General features: G+C 42.6%; 2 protein-coding genes across 2 annotated transcripts in view; both read left to right on the top strand.

Moving 5' to 3' along the window:
- Positions 1-9,461, top strand: LOC310937982 (uncharacterized protein; the record flags this gene model as incomplete). Its single annotated transcript, XM_083902373.1, has 8 exons — positions 1-15; positions 102-173; positions 1,019-1,115; positions 4,105-5,526; positions 7,604-7,667; positions 8,010-8,134; positions 8,356-8,383; positions 9,344-9,461. Exons 2-8 carry the CDS (start codon positions 129-131, stop codon positions 9,459-9,461), a joined length of 1,899 nt encoding a protein of 632 aa, XP_083758499.1. The 5' UTR covers positions 1-15; positions 102-128.
- LOC310938520 (disintegrin and metalloproteinase domain-containing protein 9-like) overlaps positions 9,267-19,894 on the top strand; it is a 22,709-nt gene continuing 12,081 nt past the window's right edge. The window contains exons 1-7 of the mRNA XM_083903036.1: positions 9,267-9,697; positions 13,373-13,473; positions 16,747-16,805; positions 17,376-17,454; positions 19,285-19,361; positions 19,509-19,701; positions 19,803-19,868. Of these exons, the coding sequence (XP_083759162.1) occupies positions 9,595-9,697; positions 13,373-13,473; positions 16,747-16,805; positions 17,376-17,454; positions 19,285-19,361; positions 19,509-19,701; positions 19,803-19,868 (678 nt within the window). The 5' untranslated portion in view covers positions 9,267-9,594. The remainder of the gene's footprint in view (positions 9,698-13,372; positions 13,474-16,746; positions 16,806-17,375; positions 17,455-19,284; positions 19,362-19,508; positions 19,702-19,802; positions 19,869-19,894) is intronic.

Genomic DNA, 19,894 nt, shown 5'->3' on the forward strand with positions numbered 1-19,894 from the left:
TTTTCCTCACACGAGGTGAGAAAGAGTCTCCTCTGCTGTCGTTGACTTTGTTAAATGTGTGTTAATGATGTTTTTTTTTTTTTCCTGATGTTTTTGTTAAGTGCAGCTCAGGAAGGCTCGACACAAAGATGGCGGCCTCTCTGCTGAGAATGGGACGCATGGGCTGTGTCACGGTAATTTACATTTAAATGTAAAAAAAAATATTATATGTAAATTATTTTCAATTAAATTAAATTCTCTTCTGTCTCCTCCACGTGCTGTTCAGTCTGTGACCTCAGCCTCAGGATGCTTTTCTAAAGGAAAGTCATCATATTAGACTGGAATCACTTATTTAGCTACTTTGAAGCAGGGCAACAAAGTTTTTAGTCTTGACTAGATTGTAAAATTAAAAAACAAAAACGGAAAAAGTGATGCATGTGAATTTAACAGAAGATGACTGTGCTCACTGTCTCTCTGTAGTTATGCAACATCTCAGGGGCCAACACTGGACACAATGTTCTTGAAATGTGCACAGTATGGATGTGTAGGCCTCAGAGTATTTACAGAACAATGTAAAGGGTCCTGATCCCTAAAGTTAACAAACGTTCCAAGTTTATCCTGAGCTTTACCTTAAAAAGTGTTTTTGTGAAGATAAGTGGGTCAATTAAAGAGTTAGTTAACTTGCAGTTAAATGACCTCTGTGCTTTAGGTTAAACTCAGCTGTTGTGTTGAGTAGAGGTCACTTAAATGTCATGTGATAATAAGTGAACATTATTATGTATCACTTGTATTGTGCAGAACCTTAGTATCCAGTGTCTGTTAAGAAAAGAAAAAAGGTCAATTAACAGGATTAAACTTGTCAACATCAAAATAACAAATGTCTTTGAAAAGGATTTAAAAATGCAACACAAGGCAGCCTCACTAACTTACACAGCTGTGTCACTGCTTTTTCTCAGAGCTAATCACTTTTTATTAGTTATTCCAGTTGACTCAGTTATGGTTGGAACTGAAGTGTGTTTGTGTGTGTGTGTGTGTGCAGGCTGAGAGATGGACTTCTCTAAGAAGAGCACCTGCAGCTGTGGCCTTAAGTACAAAGTCTGGTGGGAACAAGAAATCATTGAAATCAAGCAGCTCAGGTGAGTTTGGACTTCAAACATGTGGCTGATTCTATAGAAATGAACATGCCAGGTACCTGTGTAGTTATTTTCTTATTTGATACAGCTTTACATTTGGAAAGAACACAGACGGACTCGAGCTGAGTGACACGGGCCACAGAGATACTGTAGTACATGTTATTTAGGCTGAATCTGCATCATAACTCTCATCTGAATAGTTTATCTTTGAATAAATCAGAGGTGATTACCATCCCCTTCTCCATGACGTCATCAGGAACATTAGCTGATGAAAAATGTGGGTCAACTAATGAATAAAATCAACGAATGACCATAGCCTGGTTAACGCCAGAGAGCATCTCACTCTTTGCTTAAGATAGAAGCTGGGGCCAAATCAAAAGACCGCTGCTCCTCGCTGGCTGCCATTTTGGGATTAAAAGCTGCTAGACGTTCTTCTCAATCGCTTACACGTTAAGCCCGCCTCTAGCATGCCAGGGCATTGTGAATGGTTCGTCCTTGCCCGACGTGTCTGCAGAGCATAATGAAATTACTGGCAGACTGCTGTGTTCACCCAGGCTAAAAATCAAATTGTTTTTTTTGGGTGAATTCCAAAATGCTCTCGTCTGTCTAATTGAGACAGACAAGAGCATTCGGATTGGAGTCCAAACTTTAATCCCATAGAAAATCTTTGTGCTGGAGGAAAGTTAATCTAGCGTTTCCCACTCCCATCATCAGTGAAAAATGAATATAACTGTAGATGCTGTTTCGGCAGCAGCAGCAGCAGCTGACACAGGTTGAAGTTAAGGGTGGCATGGCATGTGAGAATGTAACCCAGGTTATTTCTGTACTTTCTGTCCCCTCAACACTTAACACTAGAAAAGAAGTGGTCTGCAGACACTTGGATGTGAAAATGCATTTCTTAAACATTCTAAAAAAAGAGCTTGGCCAATCTATCCATGTGTTTGTCTCCAGAGCACATCCAGTTAGTTGGTTATTCTCTGGTCTGAGAGAACCCCCAGCTCTCAGGCCTATGGAATTAGATTTGTGTCAATATTTTCAATATAACACTTTTCCAGAATCAAACAACACATTTAATCATTCAAAAATATATTATTTTATTGTTTGAAAATACATTTGTTCTTTGTGCTCCCTGATGTGTTCTCTGCTCTGTTTTTTTTTGCGAGCCAGCCAGCAGCAGGTGACACACACAGACTGAACTGATCAGTCAATATAGATACGGCTCATATGTTTAAAACGCATGAACAGCGGGAGAAGTCGTGGGTGTGAGTCAATATATTTAATAAAATGGAAATGTACTTTTAATCTCATAAATCTGCTAAAAACCACTGAGAAAAGAACAAGTCCGGGAGCACAAAGAACAAATGTATTTGCAAACAATAAAATAATATATTTTTTGAATGATTGAATCAATAACATTTTTTGCTTCTGTAAAAGTGTTGTTTGATTCATGAAAAGTGTTGTTTGAAAATACTATATGTATGTATTCCTATAGTGGGAGCTGAAGAAGATTTTTCAGTTATGATAATGCATGATAAGGAAGGTAAAGGCCAACATAATACAAACACTGTGCAACCTCATTAGGCACAACGCAAATGCTTTCATTTTCAATTAGGCTGACGGTCACAAAACAAAAAATTAAAGAACAGAAAATAAACTTTTCATTGTGCCTAATGAGGTTGCAGAGTTTGTATTATATTAGCCCTACGATAATGGTAATCGTAGCCTCACTAGCTTACCTCTGGAAACAGGTTTGCCAAGTTAGGCGCAAAGTTGTAGCATGCTAATGCTAAATAAATATGTGCTTGTGTATTGGTGAATGGACACCGACTTCGTAGTTTCAGTATAACACCATGTTCTGCGTTGAACCATGTGAAAATGTCTCACCCACCGTGAGGACAGCCTCTTCACTCCCACCTCCCTGTTCCAGACAGCGCAGCTGCTGCTGATGAGCCACTGCCTGCCTGGTGTTTAAAAAAATTACTCTAAAATCAAGGATGCACACCATTGGGCCATGCTTAACCCATATCCGAAATATTAGGGGCATCTGACTAACAGTCTGTGAGATATGCCCGTCACAGACACACAGATGCAACTTGCTTTATCGATAGATGGATTGACACAAATCTAATTCCATTGTTCAGAATGCAGCCCAAATTAGATTGGTAAGCAGATTTCTATAGGCCATGCCAAACGTTCCAGCTTGGAGCACAGACATGGTGAATCCACTTTTCGACCCTGAGTTTTAGTAGGTTCTCTGGACATTGAACAACCTCATATTTTGTCTGTATAAGAAACTTGATCACTGTGGTTCAGCCCAAGCTCTTCCTTCTTCTCAGTAGCATTCTCTTCCCATCTTGTCCCTGTCCCTTGTTGTCACATTCTAAATAACCTGCATCATCTCTCCTCCTCGGCTGTTCTCCCCTCTTCCAGGGATAAATGACACCTTTCCCTCCCTTTAATGATGTTGCTGAGGGAGATGAAGTGATCCCGGTTTCTTGCTGTCTTGACTCTCCTTGTCAAAATGCTTCCTCTGGCCCTTACTTTCTGCCTTTCTTCACTTAGCCTAGGTTATTTACAGATGTCATACAAACAACCGCAGTTCTGCTACTACCTCAGATCTCCCATCTTTGCTGCTGACCAGTGTGTTTGCATCTGTCAGTGTATGCTTATGAACTGTTACAACAAAATGTTCTAGCAGCCTGACCAGTATTACCCACTCATGACATTATTAGGTGGTCATGTGGCAAATAATGGGACGGCGTCTCAGGCTTTGTGCTTGACCTCTTAATGTGTGTACTGAGAAATCATTCAAATTTTTTTGTGAAAGCATTTTGTCTGAATTCAACTATTTTGAGTTCCTAGTATTTTTATCTAGATTTGATAACCATATGTTGTAAATGTTGTTGAATGCAGGTTTGTACACTTTGTTATTTCAACCATGTATGTGTATTTGAAATAATGCATCTTGTTTGCTTGCCCTCCTTCATCCTAGATAAAAAACAGGTTAAAACATACTTCGATGTCGAAAAACTTGTCCAGCACAAGCCATTTGAACCTCCCAAGAAAGACGTCTCTCAAGCAGCAGCCACGGCAGCAGCAGCTGCTGCAACTAATGCAGTCACAGAAGCATCAACTGTCAAGACAGAAATTCTGTCAGAATCTGTACCAGCCACTGAAACTCCACCCATTATGCAAACAGTCACTGAAGCTGTACCTGTGGTTGAGGCTGTCGCTGAAGCTGCACCAGTGATTGAGGCTGTGGCTGAAGCTGCACCAGTGGTTGAGGCCGTCGCTGAAGCTGCACCAGTGGTTGAGGCCGTCGCTGAAGCTGCACCAGTGGTTGAGGCTGTGGCTGAAGCTGCACCAGTGGTTGAGGCTGTCGCTGAAGCTGCACCCGTGGTTGAGGCTGTGGCTGAAGCTTTACCCATAGTTGAGGCTGTGGCTGAAGCTGTACCCGTGGTTGAGGCTGTGGCTGAGGCTGTGGCTGAAGCTTTACCCGTGGTTGAGGCTGTGGCTGAAGCTGTACCCGTGGTTGAGGCTGTGGCTGAAGCTGTACCCGTGGTTGAGGCTGTGGCTGAAGCTGTACCCGTGGTTGAGGCTGTGGCTGAAGCTGCACCCGTGGTTGAGGCTGTGGCTGAAGCTGTACCCGTGGTTGAGGCTGTGGCTGAAGCTGCACCCGTGGTTGAGGCTGTGGCTGAAGCTGTACCCGCGGTTGAGGCGTTTGCTGAAGCTTTACCCGTGGTTGAGGCTGTCGCTGAAGCTGCACCCGTGGTTGAGGCTGTCGCTGAAGCTGCATCAGGGGTTGAGGCCATTGCAGAAACCGCTGCATCCATAGCTGAAAGTGTTGCAGCCCCACCTGTTGAGGAATCTGTTCCAGCTGCTACCTCTGAATCTGCTGATCCCACTGCTGCAGCTGAATCTCCACCCATTATGCCACCAGTCACTGAAGCTGTACCCGTGGTTGAAGCCATCGCTGAAGCCGTGGCTGAAGCTGTACCCGTGGTTGAAGCCTTGGCTGAAGCCATGGCTGAAGCTGTACCCGTGGTCGTGGCTGTGGCTGAAGCTGTACCTGTGGTTGAGGCTGTCGCTGAAGCCGTGGCTGAAACCGTGGCTGAAGCTGTACCCGTGGTTGAGGCTGTCGCTGAAGCTGCATCAGGGGGTGAAGCCATTGCAGAAACTGCTGCTGCATCCATAGCTGAAAATGTTGCAGCTCCACCTGCTGAGGAATCTGTTCCCGCTGCTGAGATTTCTGCTCCAGAGCCCACGGCCGAGGTGGCCCCAGAGCTTGTGGCTGAGGTTTCTGCTCCTGTTGACGGTGTTGATGAGCTCGTGGACCCTGCTCTAGTTGTAGCTGAAGCTGCAGGAGAAGAACTGCAAATGGAGGCCCTGGCTGAACCAGTTGAAACACCTGAGGGTACACACTACAACCTCCCTCTCTTCCATAATCCTTCACCTTTTCCTCTGTGGATCCTGCGGTCTATGAGCAGTTATCACCATATACAAATACACAGTAGCCGTTTGTGATGAATATACAGATATATTGTAAAGATAAGAACATCACAAACAGTTTTGTTGCAGCTTTGCAGAACTTTTTTTTATTTTACTGTGTTACCTGATGCATTTTAGTCCATAACCAGATCACAACACCTTCCATTCTTCATGCCAGAAAATATCAAACACATATGAAGTCTTTGATGTAGCTAATTCAGCTCGCTGTGTTGTGTGTTTGTGCTGCTTCAGTTTTTGTCTTGCATGTCAACGTTATTGTAGTTGTCATCATCGTTGTTGTGTCACCTCACCTGCATTAATGTTTGTCTTGCTTTGTCTGGACACTTTTCCACTCCTCGCCTATTAACTGCACTTATATCTGAATATATTTGACTCATTATTATTTTATTTGGTTGAATGGTGGTGAGAGTTGGGTAGAAGAGAGGCTGGAGAGGTGGAGGAAGCACTGAAGAGAAGAGGAATGACAGTTAGGAGAAAAGCCCTATTTATACTTCTGTGTCGATGGAGAGCCTCTGCGTCGTCTCCGGCTGCACAAAATATTGTATATATATATATATATATATATATATATATATATATATATATATATATATATATATATATATATATATATATATATATATATATATATATATATATATATATATAGGGACAGGGTCAGGGGACAGCGGAGACGGCAAAGGCTGCGATTGGTCCTCAGGACAGGCCAAGCTAACGCTGCTCTGTGCTGGCCACAGTGCGCACTGAGCGTCCACAGAGGCGGAGCTGATCACCGCGGACAACGTGTCTGCCCAAACTATAAATACTTCATATCTTAATACACACAGTGCATGTTTAGACTCTAAATGGCTAATTTCTTGCCTCGAATTATATTAAAAGTGCGTTCTGGGACACCGTAAAGTGAGAAACGGCCACTGTTTCAATGTTATTCTGCAACAACAGTCTTTCTCTCTCAGACACCATTGCTCACTGTAGCCAAAAGCACAACAACCTTGCGTAGCGACCCCTAGTGATCGGGCGAGAAATTGCAGTGCGTATCTGTCACCACGACGGAGACGGAGAAGTATAATGTGGCCTTAAGAAGGTGAGACAGGTGATACAGTGAAGATGCAAGGAGTAGAAGAGTTTTAAATGACTGGGGTCAACCATCCAAAGACCAGAGCACTTGTCAGGAAGTGACAGAAGGATAGCACTGGAAGGGACAGTCCACACCATTAATCGAAATGTTATTAGTTACCTGCTCTCATGCATGGCTTGGATACAGCATCTAAAAGACAGGAGGTGGCGTGAAGGTGTCGGAGCTGAAGATGCTGAGATTTTCACTGGCAGTGACCAGGATGGACCGGATTAAACATGAGCATATTCCAGGTACAGGTCAGGCTGAATGGTTCAGAGATAAAGTAAGAGTTAAGGGTGAGATGGTTTGGTCAATAGGAGGATAATGATGATATTGGACAAAGGATGTTGAAGATGGATATGTCCTCAGAGAGGGTTCATAGAGGACATGAGGACAGGTGGTGTAACAGAAGAGGACATGAGAGACAGTGCAAGTCGGAGGCAGATGATCTGCTGTAGTGATCGATAATTAACACAACTACCAATGTCTCATTTTTTGTGTTGTGACGCGTTTCTGTTCTGCTTGCTTTTGTTTTCACTCGTTAAGTTTTCTTTCGTGGCCCTTTCCTGTCATTTTTTTTTTTTTACGTTGCTCCTCCCTTTTTTTACTTTATGGTAATGGGTAAATTGTAAATGTGAACTTTCACTGTTGAAGCACTTGGTGAGATTGTAGCCTGGTTGCTGTGTGGACTGATGAACATCTCACCTTTCACTGGTTCCTTCCCGTCTGTCCTCTGTAGCTGCCTCTACCTCCACCACTCTCACCTCTGCATGGGAGTTACTGTTAATGTGACAATGTTCAAGTCAAAGAGGGATCATAATCGTTGTTTCTTTGTAGAAAAACTCATTGTTTTTTTGACTTTCAGGTCATCTGGACCCCATTCAGAAGCTCTTCCTGGACTCCATACGCGAGTATTCCACAAAAAGCCAGTAAGTGTCACTCTCTCCACTTATTCTTTTAGTTGTGTTGTTTTCTTTGCTCGTGTTTTACTCAAAGATCAACACAACTGCTGATGTTTGTCCAGGATATCACACACACATGCACACACACTCTTGCCAGGGTTACACCCAAAAACAAAGAGGGAGGAACACCATAATGTTCCAAGGTCTCCCCCTGCTGGCAGGAGGGAGACCTTGCATACTGTACTGTACTGCACTGTGCACTGGGAACAAAGACAATTCTTCAACGATGTGATGATTGATGACATTTGAGCAGTCTGATTAGTCAGAGGATTTATGTGATGTTCTGTGATGTTTGCCCTTGTTCTTCAGGGCCAGTGGAGGACTCATTGACATAGACTCAGATTTTGAGAAGACGTTAGCAGAGGAGATCAGCAAGCTACAGAGACTCTACGGTGGTGGAGACCTCTCTTCTTTTCCTGAGTTCAAATTCCCAGGTGGGTTAAGTGAATATGTTCCTTCTCCTCAAGATTAGATTATGAAATGAGCAACAGTTCACCACGTCAGTTAATGCTGCAGACATAAATAAGCAGGTTATGGTCAGAGTGCCATATTATAACCTCTGGTTTCATATATCACATATGTGTATTCTATTACTGATGTTAAGGACTTTACATAATCAACGGTGTCCTAACAACAGCTGTCCTTTGTGTTTCAGAGCCCAAGTTGGATGAAGTTTCGCAGACGTAAACATCAGCACTTTTCATTTGTCTTTTGTCTCAACTTTTTCCTGTAACCTGTTCATTCTGCTGTCTGCACATTGTCAGCTTTAGCCTGAATCGACAGAGCTGATTCAGTTGTTGCGTCTTTTATGTGAAACGAAAATAAAACCTCAGATTTTGTCCATGTATGCATGTTTGAGATCCTTTTTTTTTTAAATTAGATTTTATATTTAGTTTCTGACTAAAGAAAATTAAATATACTGTCCTTAAACTAATAGAGTGAGTAGTGCAACTCAGCATAACGTGTCCGCAGTACTGGAGACTGACAAGCCATGGTTTTTAGTTAGTTGTAGTTCAGTAGGATCATGTTTGATTGTAAATGTTTAATGATTCAATGACTCATCAATCATCTCTAAAATCTCCTACACAACTCACTAGAAACACACAAAATAATAATAAAATAATTGACCTTTCTTTATCCACAGACGATGTCTTACATTAGAACAGCAGCAACAACACTCTGTGTTCAGGGAACTTTGTTACACTTCAGTTTTATTGTTACACCACAGGTCTATTACATGTTTGTTTGTTTGTTTGTGTGTGTGTGTGTGTTATAATTATTATTATATAAAATAACTGTTATTAAAATTATTAAAAACAGTTTTTTTTTTTTAAAGAATTTCAATTGATTCAAAGATTCCATCTATATTTGACCTGATGCAACTCTTATTTTATTATTGGTATTCGTCTGGAATAAACTTTTGGAACTGAGTGGAATGACCCTTTACTTGTTAGTGCTTATCCATGTCGTTAGGTGGCGCTACAGCAGCCTAACCCGGCAGTCTCCGGTACATCTCTCCAAGCTTCCGCTGACGTCACTGTCTTGGGTGGTTGAGTTTACAAGCGGACGAGGAAAGGGACTATACCACTGCAGCAGGTCCACGGTCCTACGAAGTCCCATAGAGTCCGTGTCTTTGCTCACAGGTCAACTAGAGTCCCACAGAACCACTCCTCGGTGCCGCTGTCAGGTCGGATCATCAGCGGGGGACAGACAGCCATGGCTCGGCCGAGGAAGAAATTCAACGCCGAGTGTTTAGCATGAGACTCTGCGGGCGTGGACGACGCCTGGAGGACAACTACAACTACAAGTACTACTTCTACAAGTCCAACATTTACTACAACTTCCGCAGCAGAACGACCGAGCACATTTCGAGGAGGACAGTCCCCGGCAGAGGATGCAGCAGAACGGGAAGAAGATGGGAGCGAGAGGGGAAGTCCTGGAGGTCTGCGGACTACTACTGCTGCTGCTGCTGCTCAGCGGAGAGAGTCTCTGCGGGGGTAAGACACTCTAAACCAGGGGTCTCAAACTGGCGGCCCGGGGGACACATGTGGCCCCCAATCGATTACATGCGGCCCCCCACTTAATATCATGTTATAATGAAAAACTTGGCCCACAACCTCACCGTCTTTTAAACACAGTTAAACACCTGAGGCACAGCTGCCAGCGAGGTGATAGAACATAATATATGTTTGCTAGCAATGTTTATTATAACAGTAATAATAAGACATTTGGTCATTATTATTACCCCATGATTAAAAGTATTATATACAACATTCAATTATATAAATACGCTTGTTAGGGCCTGAGCCACAAATGGCAGGGGCCGAAACAAATTTTAATTACAGTTGTCTACACTATTATTTATGTGATTTAAAATAAATGTCTGTTTTTGATATTTATACATTTTTGCATCATAAATAGTATTATTAAGTATATGTGTGATATCATGATGCAATATTGTGAACAGTTGTTTTTTTCCCCCACTTTTTGTTCTCTAGGCTGGCCCCCTCTTGACCACAATAGATGCGCATTGGCCCCCAGGTCAATTGAGTTTAAGGCCCCTGCTCTATACTAATATATAAACACTGTAGTACTACACCAGGGGTGTCCACACACTTTTTGCATAGAGGGACAGATTTGGTAAGGTGAAAATGTGTGGGACATTCTTTGAACCATTAACATTAAATACAAATGATCTATTTTATGAAATTTTTATTGCAAATGACATCCTTCAATGTTTTTCCCAAAATCACTCTGCCTTTCGTATATGAAGACCACATAAAATGAAGAAAGAGTCTGTCTGTGGAAAGAAACACTAGTGAATATTAAATAATCTCAGTTCATTTGAAACATTACATATTTATTCACTATTAAATGCTTCTAAATTCAAAACGGTGGCTTTGATCATCAGGAAAAATATAAAATGGTTGTTTTTTGTACACATTCATTTAATACTCAGGTCAACAGTGCTGGCGGGCCACATATCATTGATTTTATAACAGGCTGCGGGGTGGAAATTTGAACATGGGCTGCAATTGGCCCCTGAGCCGGACTTTGGACATGCCTGCCCTAGGTGGAAGTCAAAGCCTGCTGGTCGGGGTTTGAAGAGACTGTGGTATGAGTTTCCCTGACTGACTTTCATTGATGGACTGTTGTGCAGGGTTGTGTGGCTGTCTGATGTGGGGCGAACGACACAAGTTGTTGTCCCTGCAGTCTTGGTACCCGAGGTCCTCTGACACCTCCATGGCATGCCTTTGACAGCTCACCTTGCCAATGAAAGGGTCTTGGCACACGCCAGGAGTGTATATGTAATTGGCCCACTATGTAAAGTGATGGTAGGTCTTGGTGTGATCAGTATTATGCCTGTCAAAGGAGAAAGTCCCCAGTTCCCCCGACATCATGCCCCTATGAGAACTTCACAGACGGAGAGGCCTTTCCAACGCGTTGCAGCCAACATACTTGAATTGCCGGTCACCTCTAAAGTCAACCGGTATGTTTTGGTTGTTGAGGACTATTTCACTAAGTTCGTAAACCTGTATGCCATCACTGACCAAAAGGCCAGCACAAGTTGCTGAGTGTCACTTTCAGAGTTACATTTTGGAACATGGTGTCATGGAAACGCTGCACACGGATATGAGGAGGCAGGGATGCTTGGGGTGAAGAAAACACATACCACCCCATACAATCCAAAGTCTGATGGTATGGTGGAAAGGTTTAATAGGACCCTTATCGATCAGTTGGCTAAAACACTTTTGTCATGTGAGGGTGAGTGGGACTCTTTCCTGTTGCATGGTGCCTTTGCATTCAATACCAGTGTTCACGCCAGCACCGGGTTCACATCTTATTTCCTCACGCCCGGTGGGTGTGGTGTGCTGCTGGGGCCGATGGTGCAATGCAGGCCGACGGATGGATCCCCTGAGGACTTTCCTACAGCGCTTGGACACTGCTTTTAGTCTGACAAATGACAAATACATTGTGGCAAGCAAAAGGCAAAAGACTTCCTATGACACCAAGTTGAGGCACGAACCTTACAAGGTTGGGGACCTTGTGTGGTCCTTGGCGTTGGTAGGTCATCGCCGCGTCCTGCTCGCTTTGGGGACTATGTGATGGAGTGACTGTTAACTTACCTGTTCAGGTTTTCTGACTCCCTCTATTTTAAGGGGGGTTGTGTGAATGTTGTGTTTTATTGTTTTTGTTTTTTTGCTGCTGTGATTTATGGTGGTGTTTATGGGATGGGATCTCATGGCCTGTTGGCTGTACACGTGTGTTGTGTTATGCTATATGCACACCCTTTTTTTTTTGTTCCTCCTGTATGTTTTGTTTACTTTGTAAAGCTGAGAAATGGGGACATTCTCTACAGTATGGAGGGACGCATGTAATCGTTGCGGGGGTGTGGAGTCAGGGTTCACACGGCTCGAGAGTGTGTGTACTCTTGTGGCCTGAGCATTAAGCAGATTAGTGCTGTCGGCTCCTGATCACACCCAAGTCCTTCAGTTCTGACAAGAAATAAACTGTGTGTCTGTGAGCTGATATTCACAAACACTTAAATATGTGGGCACACACACAACCTGTTTCCCTGAAGGGTGACTCACTCAGTTTTTTTGGATTTAGCTCTGACTTTTTACTTTTCTCTTCTGTGATTTTTGTAAATCACAGGACTGCGTGGCCTTTGTTCAGTTGCTTGTCACTTATGTGAGTTTTAGATGAGTGTGTGAAACTTGTTTGGCCTAAGTCTATCTCTGCAGGAAGGAGAGAAAGCTGAGCACAGAGGTTATGGTCAGGAAGAGTGAGAGAAAGGATGTGATTCAGTGGGTGGAGGTCATGTGATGATGGTCTGTCAGCAGCATCTGCAGCGGTGACTATACCACTGGAAACATCCTGCTCTCTGGGCTCTGGGACTGCAGTGACTCTCCCTGTACAACAGTAACAGTAGTGCAGGTCTTAATGTCATGAGCAGTGGAGCAGTGACCATGTGACGGATGTAATGCAGAAAAAGTATGTGAAACTTGGTAAACTTAGTAAAGTACGCTCACATGTACGTGTCACATCCAGGCTCGATGGTGTATCTGATGAGCAGTGTCTGTCTAAAGCAGTGGTGACGTCATGTCAGCTGTTGTTGGGCTCATTCTTTTTGACAAAAACGGACAAAAAAAGCTGCTAACAACTCAGTTTGGTAAATATTCAGTTTGAGCTTAAATGCATACACGTGACTTCAGCTGAAGTGGAACCTTTATGAATGAAACCGAGGGTGACCAGCAGATTAATTTCAAAGCCTCCTAATCATTGACGCGAGGTTTCACTACCACTAAAATCATTTTACTACTGTTGGACACTGCTGTTACTCCAGGCAGCCTGTGGGGGGGGACGCGAGAAAAATACAGCTGTTACCATGGTTACTCATCATCATCAACGCTACCCACACACATTGTTCGTGTTTGTTTGAACAAATGGAGGCAAACTGTGTGTTTGTGTGTCTGTGCTTTTGTTTGTGTTTCTGCATGGAGAGGGGTAAAGTCATCACACACACACACACACACACACACACACTCACTCTCTCTCTCTGTCTCTCTCAAAAGGACAGTTCAGGACTTTTGAATATGTGTGTGAGTGTATATGAATGTGTTATTGTGTGTATATGAATGTGTTCCCTGAACAGTTGTTTCTGCCCACAGCCTCTCAGCAGACAGAACACCTCACTGCCTATCAGCTGACCATCCCTCGACCAATAGGAGGCAGGCTGAGGCGGGACGTTGATGGGAGACTTCCCCGTCAGGTAATTATTCTGACTGAATAATAATAATATTCTGCATGTGTGTCCCTGTGGGTGCTTCATTATCTGGCTGCTCTGTCACCTCTGACCTTAGAAAGCAAACTCAGCACTGGAGCAGCTGATTGGTCGGTTCAGCTCTCTGTCACATGAGCCCTCCTCTGTTATTTAGCGGTTGTCGGCCAGGGATTAAAATGAACAGCGTCCCGTCGTCCTGGGGACGTAAACAATAATAGCCAACGGGAGGATCAATATTCTCTTTCGGGTCGACGTCTTTAGGGTCGAATTTTGACTGACTGACTAGATTTTTCTGTGTTTTCAACACTTTTCGCAGTCGGGGGGGAAAATACTGATGTGAAAAGGTAAATGGCTGCCGCGCTCGCGTTTGTGTTGTTCAGTGAGACGCAGCCTGCTACTCTCGCACTGCCTGCCGCTAAAAGCACGCATGCACGAGTGCTTGTGTAGATCATGTCGCACACAAACTGTTGTAATGTGAGCATTTGTGCAGTGACTGATGCCGACTCAGACAGTGTCTGCACGCTATCACATTTCTTTTTAAAGTGCGTGTGTGTAGTTTGTAACTACACAGTTTGAAGTTGTGGATCTGTCAGTCAAGTGTTTCACAATAGATTGAATTTCTGCAGCTGAGTTATTTTTATCTAAATGTGTACAGGAAGTGTTGTGTTAGTGACAAACAGCAGATAATTTTCACTGTGAACTGGCTGCTCTAATCTATTTACATGTGAAGCTGGATTAGATTAGAATAGATTACGCATTCACTGTGGACATGGTCTGAACTCACTTTCTAGTCATGTGACCTAGTTCCTTTGGTGTCCATATAAAAAGTGCACAGATATATTTGATGAAATAATTTATAAGCATTTTTAAAGATTATATAATTTCTTTTAAATAAACCTGTGTGAACTATCACTGTAATTACTATAATAAGTATTAATGTAAATAAAACCTTAAATTTTACTGAGACATAAACATAAATGAACTTTATATAGATGATGACGTGTTTTTTGTGTTAATTATGTAAATGAAATGACATCACACACAAATGTTTAACCGGAGTTCAGTTCAGCTTGTGAACGTGTGAATGTGTCTTTTAACGTCCTTGTGTTATTTCTCTGACGTTCGCGATATAAAGATATTCAGGTTCACACTGCAGCAGATCTGCAACTACTTAGCTTAGTTAAGCATAAACTCCAGCTTTCTGTGAGCCTGGCTCTCTCTAAAACCTGATTGGCTTAGAGTTTTTCTGTAAAAAAACACAAAAACAACCTGTCCTCTAATGCCCTTTGACCCCACTGTGCTAGAGTACACACACACACACACACACATACACACTGACCTTTCTGCGTTTGATATTAAAGTAGACATATTATACCCTATTTCTGTAAGTGAACCTAGTTCCCTGGTGTCCTAATGAACATGTCTGTGACATGCTTTGGTCAAAACACCTTAAGGATGAAGCACCACAGCAGCTCAATCACCTGCCAAAGCAGCCCTGTTCAGAACAGTCGGTTTTGAGTGCCTGTCTCTTTAAATATGCAAATGAGACACAGGAAAACTACGTCAGCAGTTAAAATAAAATAAAAAAATTCCAGTAAAGGAGAACTTGCTGCTGATAGTGATAGCATACATACAGTTACATACAGTATATCATCATCACAGCACAACAGAAAATCGATGCCTCCCATTTTTGAAAAAAAAAAAATGCATTGGGAATGCTAAAAGAAAGAGTCGTGCAGAATAAAATCACTGAGCCATTTTAATTTGAGAACACCATTCATAACATAATATACTGTTTTATATTTGTTCTCCCAAATACATTTGAGGTTTATATTGTTGAAAAGTCTCAGTCTGGTTAAATAGCTCTTGATAAACTTTCCATTTTAGAGAACAAAACCCTCCCAAATACAGAAGTAACCAGGAGTTCAGTTCCACATTATTGCTCCACGGAATCGAAAGCCTTATAAAAGTCTAGAAAAAGAATGAACCCGTCCTTTGACAATACATGATTATAATCAATCAGATACAAAACCAGTCGTATGTTGTTGAGTAGATCGCTCACCCAGAAAACCAAATTGCGTTTCATCAATAAGTTGTGACAATAAGCAGTGTTGAGAAGTGTGATAGGTCTTTAGGTTGTCTAATGTTCTTTTATCTTTGCTGTGTTTGGGAATAATCGTACCTTGTTTCATACTGGGTGTTAGTTCTTGTTTCTCAATCCTTTCTAGTATTGCATTCAACAACAAACTTCTGATACACTGTGTGCACAATTATTAGGCAAGTTGTATTTTTGAGGAATACTTTTATTACAAAATCGCAGATCTCTTCCTTGACTAACCTCCGTACGAACAGCAGTTCTGCTCTTGGTTGTTCTTCTCTCGCCCTGACCCTGTGAACGACATCGACGGCTTCTTCTAGCTGGCGCGCTTCCAAATTAGAAGTGATCTTCCTGAAGAGCTGTATGGTATCTGCTCCGAGATATTCGTCACTTTTCTCCTCCAAACCTAAAAGCTACAGGCACCACCACATCTTGTATCTTTCTTGCTCTCTCTGATTCCCTCTTTCAGTTCGCCATTTTCAGTTTTGAGGAGTTGGTGTTGTTTTTCCAATTCATTCACTTTTCCCTTGCATTCCTTAACTTCTTCGGCATTAAACTGCACCGCTTTCGGCAATCCAGCTAGCATGTAGCTGGATTGTTTAGCTCAAAGCTTTTTCATACCTCGAATGGCTTCTAGTATGGTCAGGTTCGAGACTTCCATCACGTCATGTTGACTTTTCTTCCCGCCTGGAGGCTTGTTCGGAGTTGCTGGAACGTTGGGACAAGTTTATTGCAGCGTCCGACTCAAGTTCAACGCGCCATCTTGCCCGAAGTCCCTGCTCGTGCAGCTAAGAATAGAACACTTTGCGAAGTTCCGCTTTTTCGGATACCGTTGCCCTCTGCCAGCACTCTCATGTTTTTTAGGGACAAAGCGGAGCTCCACGAGACAACAATTCCAGGAATGTCTAATTGTGAAGTCACAATGATTGCAAAAAGCCAACATTGCGTGTTTTATATCCTGTACTTGGGTTGAGGATGACCACAGAGATCTTCTTTGACACTTTGCCTGCTCATAGGGCCTCCAGAGGCCCAAATATAACTATTGAAATGATTATAAAGTTAATTTTGCATCATATGTCTCCTTTAATAACTGAGTTACAGTTCCAATCCCTGCTCCATCAGTGTCTGTGAATGGTCCTCACAGGTTCTTTCTGCTTCTGCAGGTGTCTTACGTAATCACGGTGGATGGTAATGATCATGTCGTTCATCTGGAGAGAAATGAGTGAGTTTGTCTCACACACACACACACACACACACACACACACACACACACACACACACACACACACACACACACACACACACACACACACACACACACACACACACAGCCCTAACCCTGCCCTCATGAACAGAGAGAGAACCCCTTCTCCCTGATCATCAAAACTCTGATTGTGTGAAGTCATTTTTCAGATATTTGCTTTGTTATTCAGTTTTTTTTTGTGTTTTTAAAATGTTCTTTTAATACACATTTTAAATATTATTGTCCGATATTTTAAATTCATGTGTTTCTTTCAGAAGGGATTTGTTTTGTGCTCTTGTATCTCCAGTGTTGCATCAGTGTACTAACGCACTGATGAAGTTCACATGATAAGAGGCGCTGCTGACGCTGTTAACAGACGTGATTCTGAATCACTCTGATACAAAATAACAATAAAAACAACATAAAAAAGATAAGCAAGATGAAAGATACATTAAAAAAGAAGCATTTTAGATCTTTCCGCCATCTGTGTCAGAAATAAGCAATGACCTGTTTACAGTGAGCTGAACAACAGCTTGTGCTTGTTCTCAGACTGCTGCTCCCTGCAGACTTCACTGTGTTCACCTACAGTCAGAGCGGAGCAGTGATCACAGCCACACCCCCTGTACAGGTAATCACACACACACACACACACACACACACAAACACACACACAAACACACACTCCTCCCTCACATGTGCCATGGTGTACAACCTTGAAGGGACAGTTGAGGTGAAGTGGTCTTGTATGAGGTATAAATATTAGAGGTGGCCACTAAGTTAACGCACAACGCCGTTTCCATGACGACTGACCGGAAAAAGACCCGTGTGGCGTCATGTTTACGGGCCGTGAAACAAGAGCATGGATGTATTATATGAACTGTCAGTCAGCAGCACTGTGGTTGGAGTGGCTGGCTTGACGACGCAAAAACGAGAGACGGCTGATTTGACCGCAGTCAAGCCGAGTGACCACTGACTGACAGAACTGATCAGTAACGAGTCGTTATCCGTTTTTTCATTTAGGTTTTGTAAACCCGAGAACCCGAGAAAACAAGTGGTTTTTTCGTGTTTTTTTTTTTTTTTTCTGGTTTTATATTAAAAACTAATGAGCGTCTTGTTCGCGGATTGAAGCTAGATTCTACTTGGAAAACACTGCCACCTGCTGATGAAGGGAGGCATTACTGAGACAAATATACCATGCACTCCAATGTGTGTTTTTTGCGATCCACAAAAGCGAGAAATGCGTGTTCTGGCAATCCACAAATGCAAACTCAAAATTCACAAATGCAAATTTCAGTTCTACAAATGTCACGTTATTTACAAAAGCACACTTTGTTTGTAAAAATCGACATACAAGTTACAAATTTGATTTTTTTTTTATCTGTGGATCTCAAAACACACATACAAATCAAGAAATACGCGTGGATCACAATCTACACATGCGTGTGGATCTGTGCGACTTTCATGCAAAGAATGTCTCAAAAATACGTAACTGTGGAAAGCGAGGAATGCGTGTTCTGGCGTTTCCACAAATGCGAAATCACAATTCACAGATGCAAATTTCAGTTTTACAAATGTCACATTATTTACAAATGACATCTTTATTTAAGTTACAAATTGGATTTTTTTTATTTGTGGATTTCAAAACACAAAAAAAATGCCATTAACCTCCGTTAACGCGTTAACATGCCCACCACTAATAAATATCAATGTGTTACATACAGGTGACTGCACTCAGGGATCAGGGGCAGAGGTAAATCCCCTTTTCCACTATGGTCCCAGCGCACTTTAGGTTGATTTTCCACTACAAAATAGTACCTTCTTGAAGTGGGTGGAGTCATCACTGCACGGCTGTGTGAAACTGTGGTGACACACACAAGTGACAGTGACTTGTAAATCAGTTGTTTTCAGTGTAACTGAATCATTAGAATCAGACTCAGACTGAAATATAGCAGCAGGGTTTGTGATCAGCACTGTTGTCCCTAAATACACCAGACTTCTCTGTTAAATACTGAGATTTTAGACATTTCCCTGGTAATTGTTGGAGATTAACCCACATTTTTAGGACTGTTAAGTCTTTTTAACTGATCTACAGTTCACCATTGTTTGGCTTTTAATCTTGGATCTGACGTCTCTTCCTGTAACGACACTCTGGCCAATCGGTGGCCGGCGGTCTGACGAATGTCTCAAATGTCTTATATTTTATTCACATTTACCTTTGATCTCTTCATCTCCGACCGATCTCGAACCCTACGTGACAAACACGCAAACACGGCTGCAGCACATGTCCCTGTGTCATCTAAAATGCTTCAAGACCTCTGATGTCGAGGCAGGAGCGGTTGTCATTCATTTGTCACTGACACTGCAGTCATTTAAGAACAGTAGAACCACATCCGTCTGCTGATGTCTGCCCCCTGTTGGTGTCACTGCAGTAATGGTTCACCCATGTTGTGTTTTACAGAATCACTGTCACTACAGGGGCTTCGTTCAAGGCATGGACGGTTCCTCTGTCGCTATGAGCGTCTGCAACGGCCTCAGGTAACACACACACACACACACACACACACACACACACACACACACACACACACACAGAAACTGTAAACCAATGTGGATTATGGGTGCTGTGAGAATTTAGTGTAATTGTGATGTTTACCTCCCCTTTTCTTAATTCTGTGTCTTTAGAGGAGTGCTACATCTCACTGATGACAGTTTTGGTATTGAGCCATTAGACTCCGCCCCTGAACAACACCTGCTGTACCGCCTGCAGGATGTGACATCACAGCCCCGGGGTTGTGGGACATCACACGATGGACATGTCCACAGCAACACCACTGAGCATGAACCTGAGAGTATTCACCACAGACGGCACAGCAGAGTAGGTTAACACACACACACAAAAACACACACACACACACACAGGTGTGATATTATAATCTGGGGATCTTTGAAATCATAAAGGAACTTATTTTTCTCCAGGTGAAGCGAGATGTTCTTCATCAGACTCACTACGTGGAGTTACTACTGGTGGTCGACAATGACAGGGTGAGACACACACACACACAAACACA

Source organism: Microchirus variegatus (assembly GCF_963457635.1).
Source record: "Microchirus variegatus genome assembly, chromosome: 16".
Lineage (NCBI taxonomy): Eukaryota > Metazoa > Chordata > Actinopteri > Pleuronectiformes > Soleidae > Microchirus > Microchirus variegatus.